The 19,850-nt window shown below is 47.5% G+C and overlaps 1 protein-coding gene across 1 annotated transcript in view; it reads right to left on the bottom strand.

Moving 5' to 3' along the window:
* Positions 1 to 387: 387 nt before the first annotated feature.
* LOC116948063 (E3 ubiquitin-protein ligase CBL-like) overlaps positions 388 to 19,850 on the bottom strand; it is an 82,902-nt gene continuing 63,439 nt past the window's right edge. The window contains exons 5-17 of the mRNA XM_032964371.2: positions 19,013 to 19,150; positions 17,608 to 17,695; positions 16,956 to 17,087; positions 14,951 to 15,193; positions 14,490 to 14,684; positions 13,405 to 14,115; positions 12,081 to 12,151; positions 10,762 to 10,917; positions 9,873 to 9,970; positions 9,412 to 9,513; positions 8,682 to 8,792; positions 8,005 to 8,076; positions 388 to 7,645 (exon numbers count right to left, since the gene is read on the bottom strand). Coding sequence (XP_032820262.1) covers positions 7,338 to 7,645; positions 8,005 to 8,076; positions 8,682 to 8,792; positions 9,412 to 9,513; positions 9,873 to 9,970; positions 10,762 to 10,917; positions 12,081 to 12,151; positions 13,405 to 14,115; positions 14,490 to 14,684; positions 14,951 to 15,193; positions 16,956 to 17,087; positions 17,608 to 17,695; positions 19,013 to 19,150 — 2,425 coding nt within the window. The 3' untranslated portion in view covers positions 388 to 7,337. The remainder of the gene's footprint in view (positions 7,646 to 8,004; positions 8,077 to 8,681; positions 8,793 to 9,411; positions 9,514 to 9,872; positions 9,971 to 10,761; positions 10,918 to 12,080; positions 12,152 to 13,404; positions 14,116 to 14,489; positions 14,685 to 14,950; positions 15,194 to 16,955; positions 17,088 to 17,607; positions 17,696 to 19,012; positions 19,151 to 19,850) is intronic.

The following is a 19,850-nucleotide window of genomic DNA, read 5'->3' on the forward strand; positions in this document are numbered from 1 at the left end:
TGGAGTTCCGGCCACTGATGTTCGTTGGCCAGGAATCTAACTTGGGCGGCCGGGTTCGTCGGCTAGCGTGCACACCACTGCCCCAACCAAGCATACAATGAGCCGCCTGAAATACAAACGCCCATGACCGACGATAACACAGCCAGTCCAACAACAAGACATTGACATTACTGCATCCTTATTCTTGGTTCTTTCGGTAAAGGCACGTAGAAGGGAAACAATCAAATAATAAAAATATAAAAAATATTATTTTGTTTCCCTTCTACGTGACTTTACCGAAAGAACCAAGAATATGAATCCCTGCAGCCACGAAAGCTTTAAATAAAAAAATACTGCATCCTGTTGGGCACACCTGCAGTGCCAAGGTGACACGGACACCACACGAGATTTAGCCAGATATATGGTTTTATTTAACAAAAATATTTTACAACAGTTATTATTTTAGCTATTTTTTCATCACCAATACAGTTGTTTTGTTAAGACAAAGTGGATACTAAGAGAGTAAATTGCACAGGGCAGGGCTGGCCAGTGGTTAGGCACTGTAATCAAGCTGCTACTCTTACTGGCCACGAACACGTGCCCGAGATGGCTTTCCACGCGAGCACAGCGGTTCACGCGGCTACCTGCGATCTAGGTCCTACCTGGATTCATGAATATTCTGCCGTCTTGCCGTACACAACCTGCCCACACCCCTGTCACCCCCCCCCCCCACCACATAAGCAAATGAAACAATTCGCGCAGATTTGTTCCAGGTTAAACCGTAAGAATGTCAGCACAATCCGAACACTACGTTGTGTTGATACACGGCAGCTGTAAGCAAGCTACGGTGCGGCCCTTTGTCGGTCCACTGCTGGACGAGGGCCTCCGCCGTGCCGTGCGGTTTGTGGGGGGGGGGGGTTATTTGACCATACTTCACCAACCACACCGGTCAGCGCGGTTGGTGTAAGAGGGGAGCAGAGACGCTGCGCGAGCCTCAAACACGGCACGATTAAAATGTTTGCTGCAACGGCTCCCTCTGCTGAAAATATAGCATTGTAAAAAAAAGAATGTTAATCATTTCAAAGTCAGTCTTAATTTTTTTTACAGAATACTACGTACATTCGAACATTTCAAAAGTTTACTTTTCCCCCGATCAAACGGCAGCCGTACAATTTAACGAGTAATCAATAATTAATTATACTTATCACCTAGAACTACCTTTTGTTCCTCAATGGAAACATTTAGAATGGAGGGTGTTTTGTTGTAATTAGCCACGAAAAAAGCGACAAGTGTGTAAGGCTCACAAGCAAATGAGCATCCCCCAATCCATTCCGAAGCAGTTAGAAGTGCAACCGAAATAACCCGGCCTGATGTTTTACGGCCAAGGAATGCGTGAAGACTGACGTGGTGGGGCGCCCCGGAGACCAATGGGAATGTCGCGGCATTGAGCCACACGACTCCAGGGGGAAGACAGTCCGCGCGCGTGAGGCTCGGTGTTGTATACAAGGCACTTGGCTTGGAATAAAAAAAATCAAATTACGCAAAACTTTTTGGCCGATTTAATTACCGGGGACTTGTTTAAAACTCACAATTTCGGACTTATAACAATCTTCACAGTATGAATTTGGCATCAGCTAAGTCAAGGGGTCTATTGTTTTCGCGGTCAGGTTAACATTCACCGCCAGTGGGACCCACCCAGAAAAAAAACCGCGATCCGCCACGCTTCCAATCGGTTCCACTTTCTCCCGCTGCAGTTCAGCAGAGGTCCTCTAGGCAAAGGGCATGGAATCACGTCACGAGTGGTTATCTCCACGTAACACGTCCAACCACAACACATCCATGATCGCAATTGTATGAGTTTGTCAAATGTAAAATCCACCAACAACCTGGATGCAAGTCCCTTTTACACAAACGGACATCAGTTTCTCGTGATATTCAAAAGCGGACTTATCCATGACTGAACTAGACTTCATCCTTGCCAAACATTTTTTTTTGTACAGAAAAGACAGACAAGCCATTTAAAACAATAAAAACAAGAGGTTAAATGTTGTGAGTGCAACTGTAAAATCATATGGATTTTTTGGGATTATTTTTTTATGTAAAGTGGACAAAAAGTCCTCTCCAGTGACACGTGGACATATATCGTGATGCAAAGTTTACAAATAAATTGTACAAAAAGGTTAATGCGGATTTCCTGACGCATACAGTACTTGCATTAGTACCATTCACAGTGTAGTACTAAACATTACCACTTTATATACATTTTTCTCACACTGTCTGGCAATATCAACTTCAAAAAGAACACCTCTGTAAACTCTATTGTCAAGGCTCAATCTCTTACAATAAATCTGTGCTTTGAGTGGTGCACATCATATCATAACAAACCCACAAACCACATCCTGGAATACAACAATGTGCGACGGAAAGGAAAAAGCAGTCGAGATCTTGCGGATTCATCTCCGTGCTGCACAATTACTGAAAGCAGCAACGCCTTTAAATAATGTCATGCTCATATGTAGAAATAAACCCACCTTGGATTTATTTTTTGGCGAGTCCAGGCGACAACTCGGAATGATATACACATTCTCATCCTAAATCAAATACATCAATCCGGTTACCTGACGTAAGTCTTAAGGAATGACAAATGAAACATCCATTATTTAAATACTGTGTACTGCTTGTATCACAATTGTTTTTTTTTAATCATGGAATATTTGAAGCAAAACACCCTGAGATAAATTCAAGAACACGAGGGGGGGGGGGGGGGGGGTAGAACAGGACAGCGGCTGATTGAGGAACATCCCAAGATTGGGAGAATGGGGAAGGTAATCGTGATTATGGCAGAATGTAAAAAAAAATCACCAGGTCTGTACATGCCCAGACCATACCCCACATATGCTGTCAATGGTGTACAAGCTGGCCATACACGACAAACCCTCACAGCGAAAGGGCTGTGAGGGCAAGAGAAAGGATATATGGATAAATGTGCCCTGGCCTTGGTTAGACATAGGCAGCCGGAGTAGAGGAGTGGATTGAGACCCAAGTGTTGGCCCTCTGATCAATACGGAGGGCGCGATGCAGATGGGCCCTCATTGACATCCCAGCGCTGCAGAAGGAAAACAACGTTTGGGCCTTGCCACATTCCCTCCATGGCAACATCTTGTTGAGTAACTTAACGAAATACAGGTACCCTGCGTGTACATCTCCACTATGAAATCCGAGTAGTTGAGAGAGATCCGAGAAACTGGAACATTTTGTGCTAACGCTTCACATGGAGGGGAAATGGCCAAGGGTTCATCTTCTGCCCTTCTGAAAAACCTGCTTTAGAAAGCAGTCAGTGCAACATGTACATCGGTTGTATAGATTTAAATTTGGAATTAAGTGTAAGGATTAATTATCGGGTTGATTTAGAAATGTAAGAGAATTGTAGAGATTTTCTGCTGGTACTTCTACAGGCCAAGATAATACAGGCTACCACACACACAAATGAGCATGTTGCATGGACTTAAGAACGATAATGAGCAGAAGTGATAGTTAAACGATAGTTTCCCAATTGTTTGTTTAAAAAGTTATTTCCATTGTAAAATTAGTAATATTTTTCCTTTTCCCCCACAAATCCAGGTGATAATTGGCCCTGAGCTGATCATCCTGTTGAAAGTGAGTTAATTGGCTGGGAATATTTGTGAATTAACCAGACTTATTCGTTAAGCAAATAACTATGTACCAAAATATACCACCGATTCAAGCCTCAAAAATATGGAAAACCTTATTCAACAGAAAACATTCAACGATGCTCTGTATAGCATAAAACAATTTGTCAACAGGTCCAACATTTACAATTATTCCAACATAATTTACAAGTATATTTTAAATAATCAAACAAGCTATGTGTAAATTCATAAAAAAAATACCATCCCTAAATCACGAGGATAGTACTAAACATAAATATACAAACTTTTAAGCCATTACGTGAAACAGGACTTAACGTAATTTTCTAAAGTAATTTTTACAAGATACACTTCCAAAGCGTGGTAGATAGAACCCGCGTGCTAAGGGGGGCCAGGAATAACGCTGCACTGCGTCGCTGCACAAGCTCCAGCAGGCACAGGCAAACGTCTATGCCGAGTACTTTTGCCGTTCGGCAGCTAGGGCCACCCCCCCCCCCCCCCCCCCCCCCCCCCCCCAATGCATTTGGATTTTGCAACAGAAAGGCAACTTCGACAGACGCGTCGAACGATCGATATCACCTGGTCACACGCGCCCGCCACGTGACCATCACAACGAGGGGATATTTCTGCGCAGATGCACAAGATGGAGTGAACATTTTTTTTATTAACTTGGTTTTGGACGTCGCTGCTTCGATCGTCTTTAGAAACTGGGTTTTTTTTTTTAAACTGGGTTTTTTTTTGCAATAAAAAAGGCATCAACATCATCAGGTGACGCAAGACCAAACAACTACGCATAGCAGTCGTAAAAAAAAACACTTAAAAGCCGACGAGAACACGAGTTGTCGGAAATGAACACTTCCCTGCGAACGTGATTAAGATTACACCAGTCACCTCTGACATCGGTTGAGATAGGAAATAAGATTTGTTCCCTTATATATTCACATTAAGGAGTGGTGATACAGACTAAAGCACGGTTAACCAAGAGGAAGGCAAATGTTAGGGCATAAGGAATAAGTAAACTCGTGCAAGCGAGAATGAACAACTGAAATCACCGATTTCATTATCCTGCCAATTGCAGCCCAGCAGACAAAAGTCCTGCCACTGTTTAATGCACTTGAATGCGTGGAAAGCTAAAAACCTTTTAAAAAGACCAGTTAATGCAAATATTTACGTAATAAAAACCTGATTTGGTTTTCAAAGTGTATATTTTTTTAAACTGACTTTCGTGTACTTTCTACCATCGTCTACATTGTGCCATAGAAACACGATTCAGAGCAGAACTCCACCCAGAGAGAATCTCTCCTGCCGTCACCGTGCCACCTGTACCCGTCGCCCACACAGCCCCCGCAAGCCCCGACAGCAGGCTCCGCTTGCTCGCACGCCAGTTCCGCTAAAGCCACCCAAGAAAACCGCTTGCTGGAACCAGCTGGTAATCTCCACACCACGGAAGGCTAACACTCACACCTCAACACAAAGCGGACACCACTAAACAGTTATTGTGCAATAAAGTGACTAATCCCGGTACAAACACGCGACACTCCTACAACCCACGTTGCACCGATTGGCATTCCGTGTGTCTGCCTGAGGTTCACAGCAGAACTCGAGAGGAGCTGGTTCATCGTTCTCAACAATCGAGACGCCATCGTGGCCACAGCTGTTGATGCCCATCCACGCCTCGCTTTTTAGTAAAACAGAATCACACTGCTACCAGCAGGTTGCCAACACTCTGGTTTTGAATTTTGGGGCGTTTTGTTATTTTTAAAGTAAACCTGCTTGTATTATGAAACTAAAACTACATTTTTCATTGTTATTTTACCAGGCAAGGCCGACTGAGTTATATAGCTCTTTTTCAGAAGCGACCTGGCCACAAAAGATAGATCAACGAAGTGGCTCATCACGTGAAAATGTATAGCAGGCAAATCTAAATTCACATTAGGTTAGTTACAAAAGGTTGCATGAATTAACCCCTACTCTCCCCACAAAGTTACAAGGACATGGTTGTACCAAGGGCCCCCCAGCCCACCCATATCTTTGTGGAAATCAAAGTGCTGGGGTGCTGTGGCCAGCGGTGAGACCCTGGTGATAAGGCTTAGCAGACGGAGCAATGTTTCAGATGCAGTCTACGTTAGTGCAAGCTACCCAGAACCTGGCGGTCCGCGAAGCCTCGTACATACAACCAATAACTTTGAATGCAAAAGGTCCCCCAAATAAACATTTTGGGTATAAAAAAAAAGCTTTTCAAAAGCTTGGGTGGTGCAGCCTTGCAGTGTCCCACTCACGCCACTGCTGGCAGAAAGGCCTCCACTAGAGGGAGCTCCCCTCTCGAGGGTATTTGGCCTAATCTTCCAAGACGGCTAGATATCTTGAAAGGACGTGAGAGCACCCATACTTTACCCCACGGGCACATGCCCTGCTGACGGACTTACTGTGCTGCGCATATTTATTATACTGCTGGGTGGCTGGTGGCAGGCGAATTGGGGATTTAAAAATCTGCCTCCTCCACCCCCCCGGGCCTCTGTCCAACCCCAGCAATGGGCCGGTATTTAAAAATGGAACATTTGTGGGGGGAAGGGGGAAGTCTGCCGCCGTTTGCGGGTAGCAATAAAAATATGTCGGAAGCGACTCTGTACTCAAGACGGAAAAAGCGAGCGCGCACGAGGGAGGAGGCGTCAGACTCGGCAGTGGGGAGCCTAAAAAAGGCACAGGCACTCAAGGGGAGGCACCGCAGTTGCAAGGAACCGTTGCGAGGAAACCTAGGTTCAGACAAAAACGGGTCTTGTCTTATAAATACAACGCAATGCAGGACGAGGAAGACGCGTCACATGGAGAAGCGCGTGCAGTCAACGCGCCGCTTGCTTGCATGACCCATTGCAAAAGTCAAGATGCGGCTCTCGTTCCCACCGAGTTCATTTTAAGTAACAAAGTTGTATTGTAAAGTTGTATGACATTATGCTGTCAACGAAGTTTAAGAATGCATACCTGCCAAATACTTTGCAGTTGAATTTAATCCAAAGCATTCCATTTGATTAGACGAAGCTTTACTGAATTATGGATATAACTTTTAAATTGCAATACTGAGCAAGTCGATTTTTTTTTTTGCAGATGGGCCCCCTTTTTGCATACTTGTTGATACACAAGGACATGGGTGCATGGAGGCAGGAAAGGGGCCACTGCTCCACGCCTTCACCACCGCTACGGATAAATGTGCACGGGGCCCCCCCCCGTGCCTACATGAACCACCCCACCCATCACGCACGCTGCTCAATTGATCGACATGGGCCCCCTGACCCCCCCAAAGCTACTGTCCTCCCATGTGCCCGGTGGTATGTAACTACCACCTCGGGGAGTTTGAGCTCAATCTTACAACGCAGGCGAGGCTCAGTGGGCACAGCTGGCGCATCTCCTTGCCGTCTTGGCGCTCGGGGCAGGACCTTTTTATTTGGCCCTCTATGCCAAAACTAAACGCCGCTCTCACTCGACACCGTTCCGATGACGCACAGCGCCGCCACGAGCTGGTTCTTCCTCCCATTGGCCGCGGGGTGAAGGGGAAAAAGTCACGCGACCGTCAAAACACTGCAAATGGGCCAAGTCGTGCCATTACAGCCAAGGCAATAGTAGCCGTTCCTTCGGCAAATTGCATGCCGCTTTGCGATGCACCTTTCTGCTCACTTAGCATCGCTTATTGGGGGACTACAGCCGGACAGGGGCAGCCACAAACTCCCGCAGGATGCTGCGCGCGAGCTGCAAATTGTTCTGGGCAATCACAAGGGCACGGTGCACATCTTCAAAGGAGTACCCCTCCCTCATCAAAAGGGATATTAAAGTTTCACGTTCTTCCTCCGCCGACTCTTGCTGCTGCGACGAGTCGAGCCAGCCGTGCTGACTGGTGGGCCGAGCGTCTTGCGTTGGGGACTCGTACAGGATCTGGGACATGCTGCGCTCCGCGCTGGCCCTCCGTGGAAGAGGCTTGGGTGGCCGGGCCGGAGCCTGGGCCAAATCTACACACGCAAACAGCGATGTGCTCGTCAGCGGCACGCACGCCATTCCATACGTCAACAGCCTCGTCCAGGCAATTCTACGTACAAGAGCAGCAGCGATGGGAAAATGTTCCATTACTGGCTCGCTGTGGACCGAGGCACATGCAAATAGGCGAAAAGGTCGGATGTGTGAACATCAATTAGAAAATATTAAGTTATACGACACACAAATAGGTTGCTGGACACATATTAAATCAGACCTGGTATCGATTGTAATTGTCCAATTGGTAACGCATTACAATTCACAAAGTAATTTTAATTGCAATCTCAGCTAACAATGCTGTTGTAATTATAACGGATCCCAGGTCTGGATTAAATACCTGATGCTTCTCTTCCAGAAACCATATCGTAGTCCGAGTGACATCGCTCAACATTTCTGTGGCCTCTGGTGCCTGAAATAAATTCAGTCGCAGGAACATCAAAATAGATGGAGGGTGATTATTGCACTGGTACGGAAACAGACAAGGACATGCGTCGAATACAACTGTAAGTTAAGTTATCAACATAATCAACAGCTAAGCATTGAAGTGCGAGAATAACCGAGGACATTTTTGAAGAAACTGTATCTAGGTGTTTGAGGCATTTACATAGGATGAGTTAGAACCACATTAGTTTATCTGTATCCAACTGTCTAAATAAGACAAAGATCCCCCTGGCCTTGAACAGACTGTTGGGGAAAGTGCTGTCAGTGAGCACCTATTAAGGCCGGCACGGCACACGAGGGAGTGGGTGGCCAAGCACCACGCCCGACTGCCTTTGTCTCCCCTGTGGCAATGTTTACACACAGCACCAGCTACTCATTCGAGGTCGAGTCAACGTAGGGGAGGCCCAGGACCAGTTCAGATAATCACCATCACTGATGCTGGCCGTGACCGGAATTGAACTCGGGTAACAGAGTTGGTAGAGCGGTGCACCAACCGTATCATTACCGCTCCCCACGTCCATACGTGTGCACAAAAACGCGCTCGCAAACGTCTGTGCATCCGTCCGCCCGTACCGGCATCCGAAGACGCCTTCTCCAGGGTGCGGTGACCACGCGAAGCCTCGTGGGCGTTGCGGCGCATCGGCACAACGGGCACCGGGTGCGGCAGCACATCGTACTCGTCGTCTGCGGCACGGAAACACATCGACTGCGCTCAGCGGTGGGGGAAGCTGTGTATTTATGTATTTATTGCTCCGCACAACACGGTTTTGTGTTGCCCGCGGCGTCTGTAAGGTAGGGTTCTATATAGGAAAATGTTAGTGCTGGTGGCTTTGCTGCACGTGGCCTGTAACCTGGCTGGCTGAAGACACATTCGCAAACTCCCTACCCGTGGGCGTTGAGGTCTCCATCTCATGGCTTGCCAGGGTACTGCATTTCAGAAAGTGGATCAATTTCCTTCTGTTTTATATCTATACGAGGATTGCGTGCTACCTCCCGCCACCCCGCCCCGCATGCATGGATTCTTAGGGTTTAATCCCACACGTAGAATAAACTCATTCATGGCGATTGCAAAATATCTCAAAATAGAACCACAGAGCTTGGGCAATTGTTGAGGGCGATTCTGGCTACCTCTCCGCTTCTCTGAGAGCGAACAAACCTGTGTGCTCTATACATTTCACAACGATTAACATACAACACGCAAACAACAACATTCCAGTGTTCACCAGCACTATGCCTAGTTCAAAATACCTTCCTGCACACAAACATTGTGGCAGTGGGTCAAATAATTGCAACAACAACCCACCCGATCCCTGGTTTGTGGAGAGCCGGGAGTCGAGCTCCAGCTGAGTGGAATCCACGGGAGCCTTGATTGGCACAGAATGGGTTGGGAAATCGTACTCATCTTCTGCAAAACGCACACAAATGCACACACAGACATGAGCACACACACGCACACAGAAAACACTTGGCAAAACACGGGTGGAGTAATGCAGCACCGGTCAGGGCACTGTGCTACCAACGTGGGAATCCATGTTTGATTCCCATTCATGGCCGAATTTCCCAAAGCCTTTATTACAAACTCTATTGCCCCTTTAAGGAGCTTGCACACGGCGAAAATTACATCACTGACGTAGCTAAAGAAAAACACTTTCAACTAAAAATATTGTCAAGTTGGAGAACTGGTAACAAATGACTAAAGTGGTGAATTGAAAGAAACGCTCAAGGTAAAATCAAGCATGGAAGGTTTTAGATTGCTCGTCTCACCTTCAATGTTGAGCTCCGATTGCATGTTTAAGGCCATTAGCTCTGCTTGTATGTTGTATGCAGTATCGTACGTCTGATTTTCCAAGTCCGTGTCCAGGCTGGAACATAAACAAAAGTTGCATGAAGACGTGAACCTAGTACGGAGCTGTCCTGCTGTTTCACTGCCACACCGTGTAAAGAGAGGCCAAGCCTTCAGGCATGAAACCGCAAAAGTAGAATGCAAACAGCGCATCTTTTCCGCATGCAAAGCTACGCCCCCTTTCCCACTGCGCAACCAAGCCGGGTCCGAGCCGTGCCGAGGCATTCTGGCACGGTTCAGGGAGGTGCCACGCTGTTTTTCCCACCGTAGAACCCAAACACATTTTAATTCTGTGCAATGCAGGTCAGTCACTCGGTAACGACTCTAAACACGGCGTCACACCACGTCATCTACACGTGTCTTTCGCTCGTTCATTGGCGTGATGGGAAAAGCGCTCAAGGTCGTGCGCAAACACGCCGAACAATCCTGTTCTCCGTGTGGCCTCAATGGATCCTCTGCGAGGGTCTCGCAAAAGCCATCTCTAGGCGATTCATGATTCATTTCACCACCCTTGCCTCCAAGTCAGCAGATATGAACATCTGACGATACATCTTTAGCTCAAGTGTCCACTTCTCAACAGATGGATACTTTGTAAAAATAATGTTCTCAATTACATACATCATGTAGGCATGTATGCAGAATTTCTTTTGCACCGTACATAGGCAACCGTGCTAAAATAGGTGCGGGAAAAATAATGGCAATAAATACACTTATAAGATCTAAAGTGAGAAGAGAATGTTTATCCGTTGTGGCATGGGCGGTGGTTCTGATGAACAGACAACCGTGTGGATACTGGGAGCAAGGAACCACCTGCTGTTGTTATGCTGTTGTGGACTGGCTGGAGCGTTGTTGGTCATGTATCCAGAAGCGGACATCTCTGTGTGAGCTGGCATCTGCCCATCGTCCTCGTCGTCAGAGCTGTCCAGTCTCTCCAGTGGAAAAGGTTTCTTAGCGGATGTGATGTGGCTTTAGTGGGGGGGAGAGAGAGAGAAAAAACACAAGCATTCACGTTTAATATTTGGCTGCGATAAATTTGACTGCTATAAATTTCCACGCGATTAGCCACTTTGTTGAGCTATCATTTCTGGCCAGGTCGCTTTTGAAAAAGAGTTATATTGCTCAGTGGGCCTTGCATATATATATGCAGGGGCACATGTTAAAAAATAAACATGAACCCCAACCCCGATGTGTTTTCAGGTTGTACCGTGCGTTGTTCAACATGACATCTGACGTTTCAGTGGAAGTTAAGCTTTTCAGGCGAGGAACGTCGGGACGTTGAGCTGAACAACCACACACGGGGCAACCTGGAAACACTGGGAACTGCACAGCACAACCCACAAGAACCTACGCAGTGCCCATACCGACAGTGTCACTGCCTTAAAAACCAAAACATCGATTTAGTGCCACCCTATGGCATTTGCATAAGCGCCACTTACGAACATGCGGGACAACCACGCGCAAGCACGCATTTGTTTACTCCAGCTATGGAGGCGGCTCGTGAAGGATGCTACTGGGCAGTTGGAGGCAGTCGCGGAGCGCCGGGCTGCTAAAATATAGCAAGTTGGCACAGTAAGAAGGAATAGCCAGTCATCTCAGTTAACCCATAGCACCTGGGTCCATTCTGTGATCTCCTGTCAGCGAGCCTTCGACACTTCACGTGGCCTTAAAGTGTACCTGGTCTGGCACAAACATCATGGTGACGTCACTACCACTTAGTGGCGAATGGCGGCTATTGTTTTTTGTACGATGCAAAAACTTTCCATTACTTCGACATACCACGGCCAGATTCGCAACCGCGTTGCACCATCGAGCTAAAAACCACTCGCACTGACGCCTCGTTGAAAATTTGACAAGCATTTCAAAGCAACTCGAAGTCTCGTCAACTTCTTGTCAAGGTCTCATTGAGTACCGAGAAACTCATGGAATCGCTTGGCAAGTTACACGGGGATAGTGGCGAGTATTTCTTGGTATATCTGTTGTGCCTATAGATAAGCATCTTAAGGGCCAGCGCGGTCATTAGGAGGGCAGACGAGAGATTGCTTCACCGCACGACGGTGCAGCGGCAAGCATTATGCGGCACTTTTTCATGAGGTCGCGTGAAATCAATAGATGGGAAGTGAAATGCTTACTTAGGAGACGAGGGAGGTCTCCAGGAATTGTGTCGCGAGTCTCCATCGGCCATTCCATTAGGCGTTCCATTCTGAAGAGAGCAAACACTGTTATTATTACTATTACAAGAGGTTAATGTCCAACAAATTAAAATCACCGCCAGTCCTCATTTTACTTTGAAGCCAAGTACCAAAATCCCGTATTTAAAAATAGACCTGTAAAGTTTAAAATATATTCATTTGCTGAAGTGACAAGACTGTCATATGACACGATACTGATTACTGCTGGCCACTCTCTGGATGACGTGATTGCTAAGCTCCAGGGTGATTTCAACAAACAAAATCAGCTAGTTGCTCTTAAACGAGTCCTGAATACCTCCAAAACCAAGGTGCTATGCTTCTCACCAGGACTAAAGCAGGAAGATATTTTTCCCCAATTATATTCCTTAAATAATTATCAAATAGAGCAAGTCAAGATCTATAAGTATCTTGGGGTCATCCTGGATTCAAAACTGAATTTTGAAGATCATTGATTATATTGGTAAAAAGACAAAAATAAAAATTGGTTTTCTGTATCGACACAAGCACTGCTTCCCCCCAATGTTCCGTTTGGAATTGATAAAAGCTACCATACTGCCTCTACTTGACTACTGTGACATCGTGTATAAATCAGCCCCAAGTACTGTACTGAAGAAGCTTGATTCCATCTATCACTCGGCCTTAAGATTTTCATTGAACTGCCCATATAGGACTCACCACTGTTATCTCTACATTGGGTCAAACTTAACATCTCTTAATGTTCGATGGCTTGTACACCAGATCTTATTTAGCTTTGACCTCCCATCACTTTCCTAGCAACAGGTCCTCCCCCTAAGCCTACTTGGCATGTTCTTAAGTCAATAGAGAAGTTCTGAAGTTTATTTCACCCCCGAGTGAAGCCCTGTGAGCTATACACAGCTCTTTTTCAATGCTTACATTCACTTGTCCGTTCCTCTTCCGTCTCTCAGGATAATTCCCAGCTTGCACCTCTCCATGCTTTTAAGTATTTTCCAGCGCTCGGTCCATTTTATTTGTCAATGCTCATGGTTGTGATCCAAATATCATGGCGGAAAGTTTGTATTTATATAATTATTATTTTAATTAAGCAAGAGCCCGGTACAGAGCACGAACGACAGTGGGGGAGAGGTAGAGATGATCATGGGACGACGAGCCCAAGGCCGGGTGTCCACAGGGCAGAAGAAAGGGATGGTGGTTGGGCTCTGCCCAACTTCTCACGCAGGGGGGGGGGGCTTGATAGCGGTAATTTTAGTTTTTTCCCCCGCAAACATTTTAACAGCAACTTTACCTTCGCTTTCTCGGTCAGTTTTCGGGACCCCGATCTGTCAGAGCCGTGCTGGTGAGCGGGGGGCAGCCGCAGCAGCTCCAGGCCATGCCTCGCCTCGCCACTCGCCAGCACGTGCTGGTTGTTCACGGCGGCGGCGTGCTCCGACAGGCCGGGGACCGGTACCGGCCGCGTCTGTCGTGAATCTCCCTGCATCATCATCGTCACTCCGCCACCACCTTCGGACGACAATGCGTGCCTCTGGAAGTCCCAACCGGCGTGACTGTCGACATGGCTCACGGTCGCGGCGTTCTGACCGGCCGCGTCCATCGGGCTGGCCGCGAGGGCCAGGTGCCTGTGGTTCGATTCGGAAGCGCTCGGGCCGGACGCGGCTCTGGAGAAGTCGCGGCCGGAGTCCGCCCCAAACTGCAAGGGAAGCATCCTGGAGAGGTCGCGGCCCATCCAACCGTCGGCCGGCACTCCCGAATCGGTTGCGGTGCCCGGCACGGGCAGCGGGCGGGTGGGCGGCATCATGAAGTGGTCGGCTTGGCGGGGCAGGTTGACGGGCAGCATGGGGTAGTCTCGCGGCGGGGGGCTCTCGGGGGTGACGGGCAGCGGCTTGCGCGACGACGAGCCGTGCGGTCTCTCTGGGGGTGGCGGCGGCAGGTCGCGGTGAGATCCCATCTCGCGCTGGTGAGGCGGAGGAGGCAGCGGCTTCTCGTGTTTCCTGCTCATCTGCGGCGAGAAAGAAAGGAGTCGTTAATTTTGATGCGCGGTTATAGAATCATCATTGCAGTTGATATGGCAACATTTCCTCTAATACGAACACCCCCCCCACCTTCTCGTCAATACCATGGAAGCTCAAGCCGGATTGAGCCTAGATAGCGCTTGGGTGGGTGCCCACCATAGTGCCTGATAGAAGGGTGCAGTTGGCACTGTGGGCAGGAGAGGGCAGTGCAGAAAAAACCCTAATGTTGTTCTCCACTCTGCCCCATGCTTCTTTTTAGAGCCCTCGAATAGCAACACAATAAAACTTGTGTGTTGTAGCAACGTTGTTCTCCAGGTGTTTGGAGCTCCGCTGAATGGCACTCCGGCAAAAGATGCCTTACCTTCGGCGAGGAGTTGGGGCTGAGGTTTGGCGACGAGGGCGACACCATCTTCTGGACCAGGTCGAGGCGGGGCGGCACGGGGGGGAGGGGGGCTGCATGGTGCAACCCCATCATTGGGTCCGGGGGCAGCTTCCTGCGCTGCCCCATCTTGGGCGACGAGGGCGGAGACGAGACGGGCGAGTCGGGGTGCTCCACCTGCTCACAGCCGAAGGGGGGGGGGGGGACGGATCAAGCGTAGGCACGCACGCCCAGACGTCACGCACCATAACTAGAGCAACCTCTGGGGGTCAGTCTTTAGGGGGCACCGTACGTATCACGATTGGCTACGTAAGGGTGCGAGAGAAGTTCAATATACATACATTCACCCCAGATCTCGACAAATAAGGGTCGGTCGGGTGCATTCAGGTTAACGTGGCCGTACGCGCGAATAGTGAATTGGCGGCATGCAGCAGCACCATCACCTTCTTGACGGAGGCCAAGCGATTGATGAAGACTGGCGGTTCCTCCAGCCTTTCGTCGTCATCCTCCAGTTCAAAGGTCGGGGAGAGGATGTCCATGTCTGACCGCCGGCACTCATCTCGGAAGTCGAACTGATCAATGGCCAAGCGGCGGCCGAACTCCCGCGGGTCAAAGGGGTCAACCACGATGGGCTCTGTGCCCTTGATCTCACACCGGCAGAAAGGGCAGCCCTGCCCATCCGACTCCTGCGGAAAAAAGCGTAGAGTGAACACACAGCAAGTGCCGACATGCAAATACACATTGCTTTGGCGACAACAGAAGGGGGGGGGGGCAATTAAACCAAGCTCTCGGTTTAAATCGACGAGAACAATACCACAGAATATTAGTATGACACAACCGGCCAGATGGCTCAGCGGAAGAGAGGCGGCTTGCCATCGGAAGGTTGCGAGTTTAAATCGTTGTTGGGGGTTGACTCGGCCCATTATTCCTCTGGGGACGATAAAAAGAGTACCACTTTGTGGTGAAATTAACAGTGGTTGTTCTATGGATAGCATCGCACCAGTTATGGGAATGTGAAAAAAATTCCGCCACTGGTTCAGACCTGTAAACAGAAATAGAACACCACCTCAATGCTCATTTTAGCAGGAAATCACTTTGCCTGCTATGACATCATTGTAATCCACTCCCAATCAATCTGCTGCCGGCCAATTGGATCAGATCCCAAAAAAAGTGGAAACCATCGGAGTGGCGCTAAAAGATACCCAGATGTGACTACAGCCAGCAAAATGGGGTCCCAGAGACCTAAACTCTGCATTGCCAAGTGTTGAACCTAAGATTATTCTATTATTCCCCTTACACAATAAAAAAGATGGAGACAGATGGAGAGAAACAGAGATGGAGCTTAGAGAGAGATGGAGACAGATGGAAGAGAGATACAAATGCAGAGAGAGGGGCACTTTAGAATGCTTAGGTTTTTTCACATTGTGATCTTGAATAGCTAAACAGATTTTAGAAGAAACAAAGACATCCCCTCTTAGCTTAAACTATCAACTAAACTATTAAAGTATTTTTTTTTCAACAGGTAAGGCGCACTGAGCTGTATAGCTCTTTTTCAGAGGTGACCTGGCCACAAATGATAGCTCAACGAAGTGGCTTATCACAATGTACAAATTTATAGCAGCCAAACACTTTTAAAGCATGTTGATTATAAATGTGGAGGGAAAAACAAGATGATCCGGAGAAAAATCCACACGACCATGCGGAAAACATGCAAACTCCAAATATACAACAGTCATCAGGGTCGGAATCGAACCCAAGACCTCCTGTATACCAGAAGTAGGCAACATCTCGCTACTGTGGAGCTCCCTTTCAAGGATTGCCTGAACACACGTGACACCCACTTTTTCATTCTATTCAGTTTGATGCTGGATATAGAATCACCTCCACACAGAATCTCACGAGTGGTAAAATCTGCACCCGTTGCGAGGATTCTGCACAGCGCGAACATCATGGCAGTCAAATCTCTCCACTCCGAGGGTGAACCTTGACAACTCGATATGGATGTCAAAGGGGTTTTTGTTGCTGTTGTGATGTTCGAAAACACATCGTGAGGTAAACGAATAATTTTCTTACTTCAAATCAGGTAATGAACACATTTGATATTTACATCAGTCTCGTAGCGAGAGGCTATCCTCACGAAGGTGTGATGTTACACAGACCATTTACAGCAGAGGGGCAATGTTGCTGCTGTGTGCAATCCCAATTCGGTAACTTGCCAGTATTTTTTTCAGCACTGGGATGTTTGGCCAATACCCGTTACATTTTGTATATTTTTTTAAGCTTCGGAAGAAAACCAGTGAGGCAGGAGGTAACCCATGCAGAACAAGGGGGGGGGGCAGGAAGGGGGGGGAAGTGGGGAGAGAATACAGTCTCCACACAGAAAGACGCCCGAGGTCGGGAATCGAACCCAGGAACTTTTTGCTGTGGTAGCAAGGTGTAACAACGGACCTGCCACGCGGTGAGGCAGGACGTGCACATGAGGTGGCCACATGGCTCTATCTTCACATCCTTGTCGTTCTCTGCACAGATTTTGCAGAGCTGAAACGTGGAGCCCATCTCGCAGTACAACTCGTACTGCTCCTGCACAACCCAGACCCGCGCGCGTACACGCACCATGGTTAGCAACCAGTGACGTCTGGAATTATATGTCAGGGCTATGCTGAAGAGTTGGCCACATTTCAGATGTGTAACGTAGTAAATCGCTTGCCACGTTTGATTGCGAGTATAATAACTGGTGCGTTAAATGCTCGTACACGTGACAAAGTGCAATTTGTTTGACCGTGTCGAGTAGTGAAGGGTCTTGCAACACAGATTTAGCCAGATCGTTACGTAGCTTAACCAAATAAACTATTGTGAATCTAATTATTGGCTGTGAAAACCTACGAGTTAGGTTTAATTCTATGTGAATGAGTGGTTGTGATGTGCAGTGTCAGTCTGGTCAAAGAGTCCTCATCACGGGTGCAGGATTCAATAGGTGAAGTTCACGGGAGCACGGTAACCACCGCATGTATGTATAACTACTTTCGCTCATGCCTTATTACTCTTTGAGAAACGATAGAAGTATGATAAGGGATGTGGGAGCGGTGGTCCCTTTCCGCACCTGGGTGACTTTGATATGGTCTTGCGGTAGAGGCTCGCACAAGCCGCTCAGGTCTGGGTTTTGGTTACGGCCGTCCGGAAACAAGTAACTGCAGTACAGGGACACAGCAGCAGAAGTAGAAGCAGCACACACACAAATAATGTTCAACGGCACCACAGTGTGCAGCTAAATCGGCCATTGGCTTCATACCAAGCAAAGACGTACTTATAAACGCCAATCCGCAAAGCCAAATAAACAACCGTAGAAATATCAACCAGTCAATTCACTTTCCTCCTTGTCGAGTGGAAAACGTCATCGATGCACACTAACAACTCCTGCATTATTTACAAGCCTTCTTCCATCCTGTACATGTGTTCCACTCATCACAACCTCAACACTTTCCTCCCACGCTCTTTTCCAAACTTCCAAGTTGCTTACCCTACCTATCATGCCAAGTCATGTCAAGTACCCAGCACATTCAACGATATAAAAAACTACCATGTATATTACATATATTTACGTGGCAGAGTGAAGCTTCAATTAGCCATGCACACACAGGTGTGCGTGTACGCGGGTGCAACTGTGAGCGGGCTTTGGAAATGGGTTGTACAGTCTGCTCTCCTATAACGCCACGTGTTGGATATAATGATGAATGTATTGGGAACACATTTTTTTATAATGCGGATGCGAATTGGCGATAAAGCAATCGAGTAAACAGAACTAAGTCGCACGAGTAGGAATACGCAGTTGTATGGCCGATACGGCGTAGCATCACACAAGGTGGGATGCTGCTGGATGCTTCTAGATGCTACCCGCGTGCCTCAGCCTTTGTTCAGCCTGCATATTACAATGCCATTTGTCCCATAACGTGGTGTTCTTCAGGAACGGGAGATCTAGAACCCCTCTAGATGGTATTTGGCCTTTTCTTCCACACCTGGCCAATAGCTTTGCAACAGGTCGGAGTACCCACACTTTATCCCATCGCACGCGATCTAATGGACTGTGGTATAACCATTTATACTGCTGGGTGGACAGCCGTGTGGGGTAACAAGAAAACGTCATTATTATTAATATTTACAAAGGAAGGCCTCGCTGAATTTCAACTCTTTTTCAGGAGGGTCCTGCCAAGCAATCAGAGTAGGGGGCAATGTTGCTGCTGTGCGTGATCCCAGCTGAGTAAGTTGCAGAACGAACCGCAACCCCTGGACAGTTAAACAAGGGTTGCAACAAAGGCAATAGAATAAAAAGCAAACAGTAAGGCAACACGATTTTCTCTGGATGCCCAAGTGTATCGTGTCGTGGCTTTACGAACTACCTGGAGCTTTATCCACCATCACAAGTCTCAAGGTGAAAATTTAATTTTTAATATATTTTTTAATGCTCGGGTGCTGGGACGCGCGCGGCACTGGGACGTGTGTTTACTTACAAGCCTTCGCGGTAACCGTCAATGAGGGCTTGGAAAAGTGGTTTGTTGTGTGGTATTGTTTGGAGAATGTTTCCATCAGCTGTCACGTAGCCGATTGCCCACTGGCCAAGCCGTGTACAGCTCAACCGGAATATGTAACTGAAAAACAAGAAAAACAAGAAAAATGAATAAACAAAGCCACTTTGTTACGATCTCAAAAGTGGCCGCTAAAATGCTACGTAAAACACTGATCAGCCATCGTTACATATACAACGCACGCGCTTACTGAACAGTACTGGTTTTGATGTAAAAATACTATATTTGTTTTACTAGTTTTATCTTACCAGGTAATGCCGACTGAGCTCTACAGCTGCTTTCAGAAGTGATCTGGCCACAAATGATCGCTCAACGAAGTGGCTTATCAAAAACGTGGACATTTATAGCAGCCAAACTGTAACCGCATGTTTCTAATTGTGGAGGGAAAAACCGGAGGACCGAGAAAAATCCACGCGACCACAGAAAGAGACAGGCAAACTCAAAAATAAAGCAGGCGTCAGGGTTGGGGTTGAACCCATGACCTCCTGTATACCAGGTAAGGTAGTTAACACACCACGGTGGCACCCTAGAGAACACATGCAGGTTAATGACATTGTCCAAACTGTTAAGAAACGCGAGTGGCTTGGGCAGTACACGCCGCAAGGAGAGGCGATAGACGATGCATCAGCAGCCAAGGAATTGAATGGGGCCAGTGCCCAGGACGAATACTGGACATCTGTGAAAAAGTGCTTCATAGCACTGCAGATTACCCCAGTATAAATATACATTTTGATTCCGAGTTACTAAGATGAAACCAGTTTGA

This window comes from Petromyzon marinus, chromosome 32 (assembly GCF_048934315.1).
Source record: "Petromyzon marinus isolate PM22_M1 ecotype Great Lakes invasive population chromosome 32, UKy_Petmar_22M1.pri1.0, whole genome shotgun sequence".
Lineage (NCBI taxonomy): Eukaryota > Metazoa > Chordata > Hyperoartia > Petromyzontiformes > Petromyzontidae > Petromyzon > Petromyzon marinus.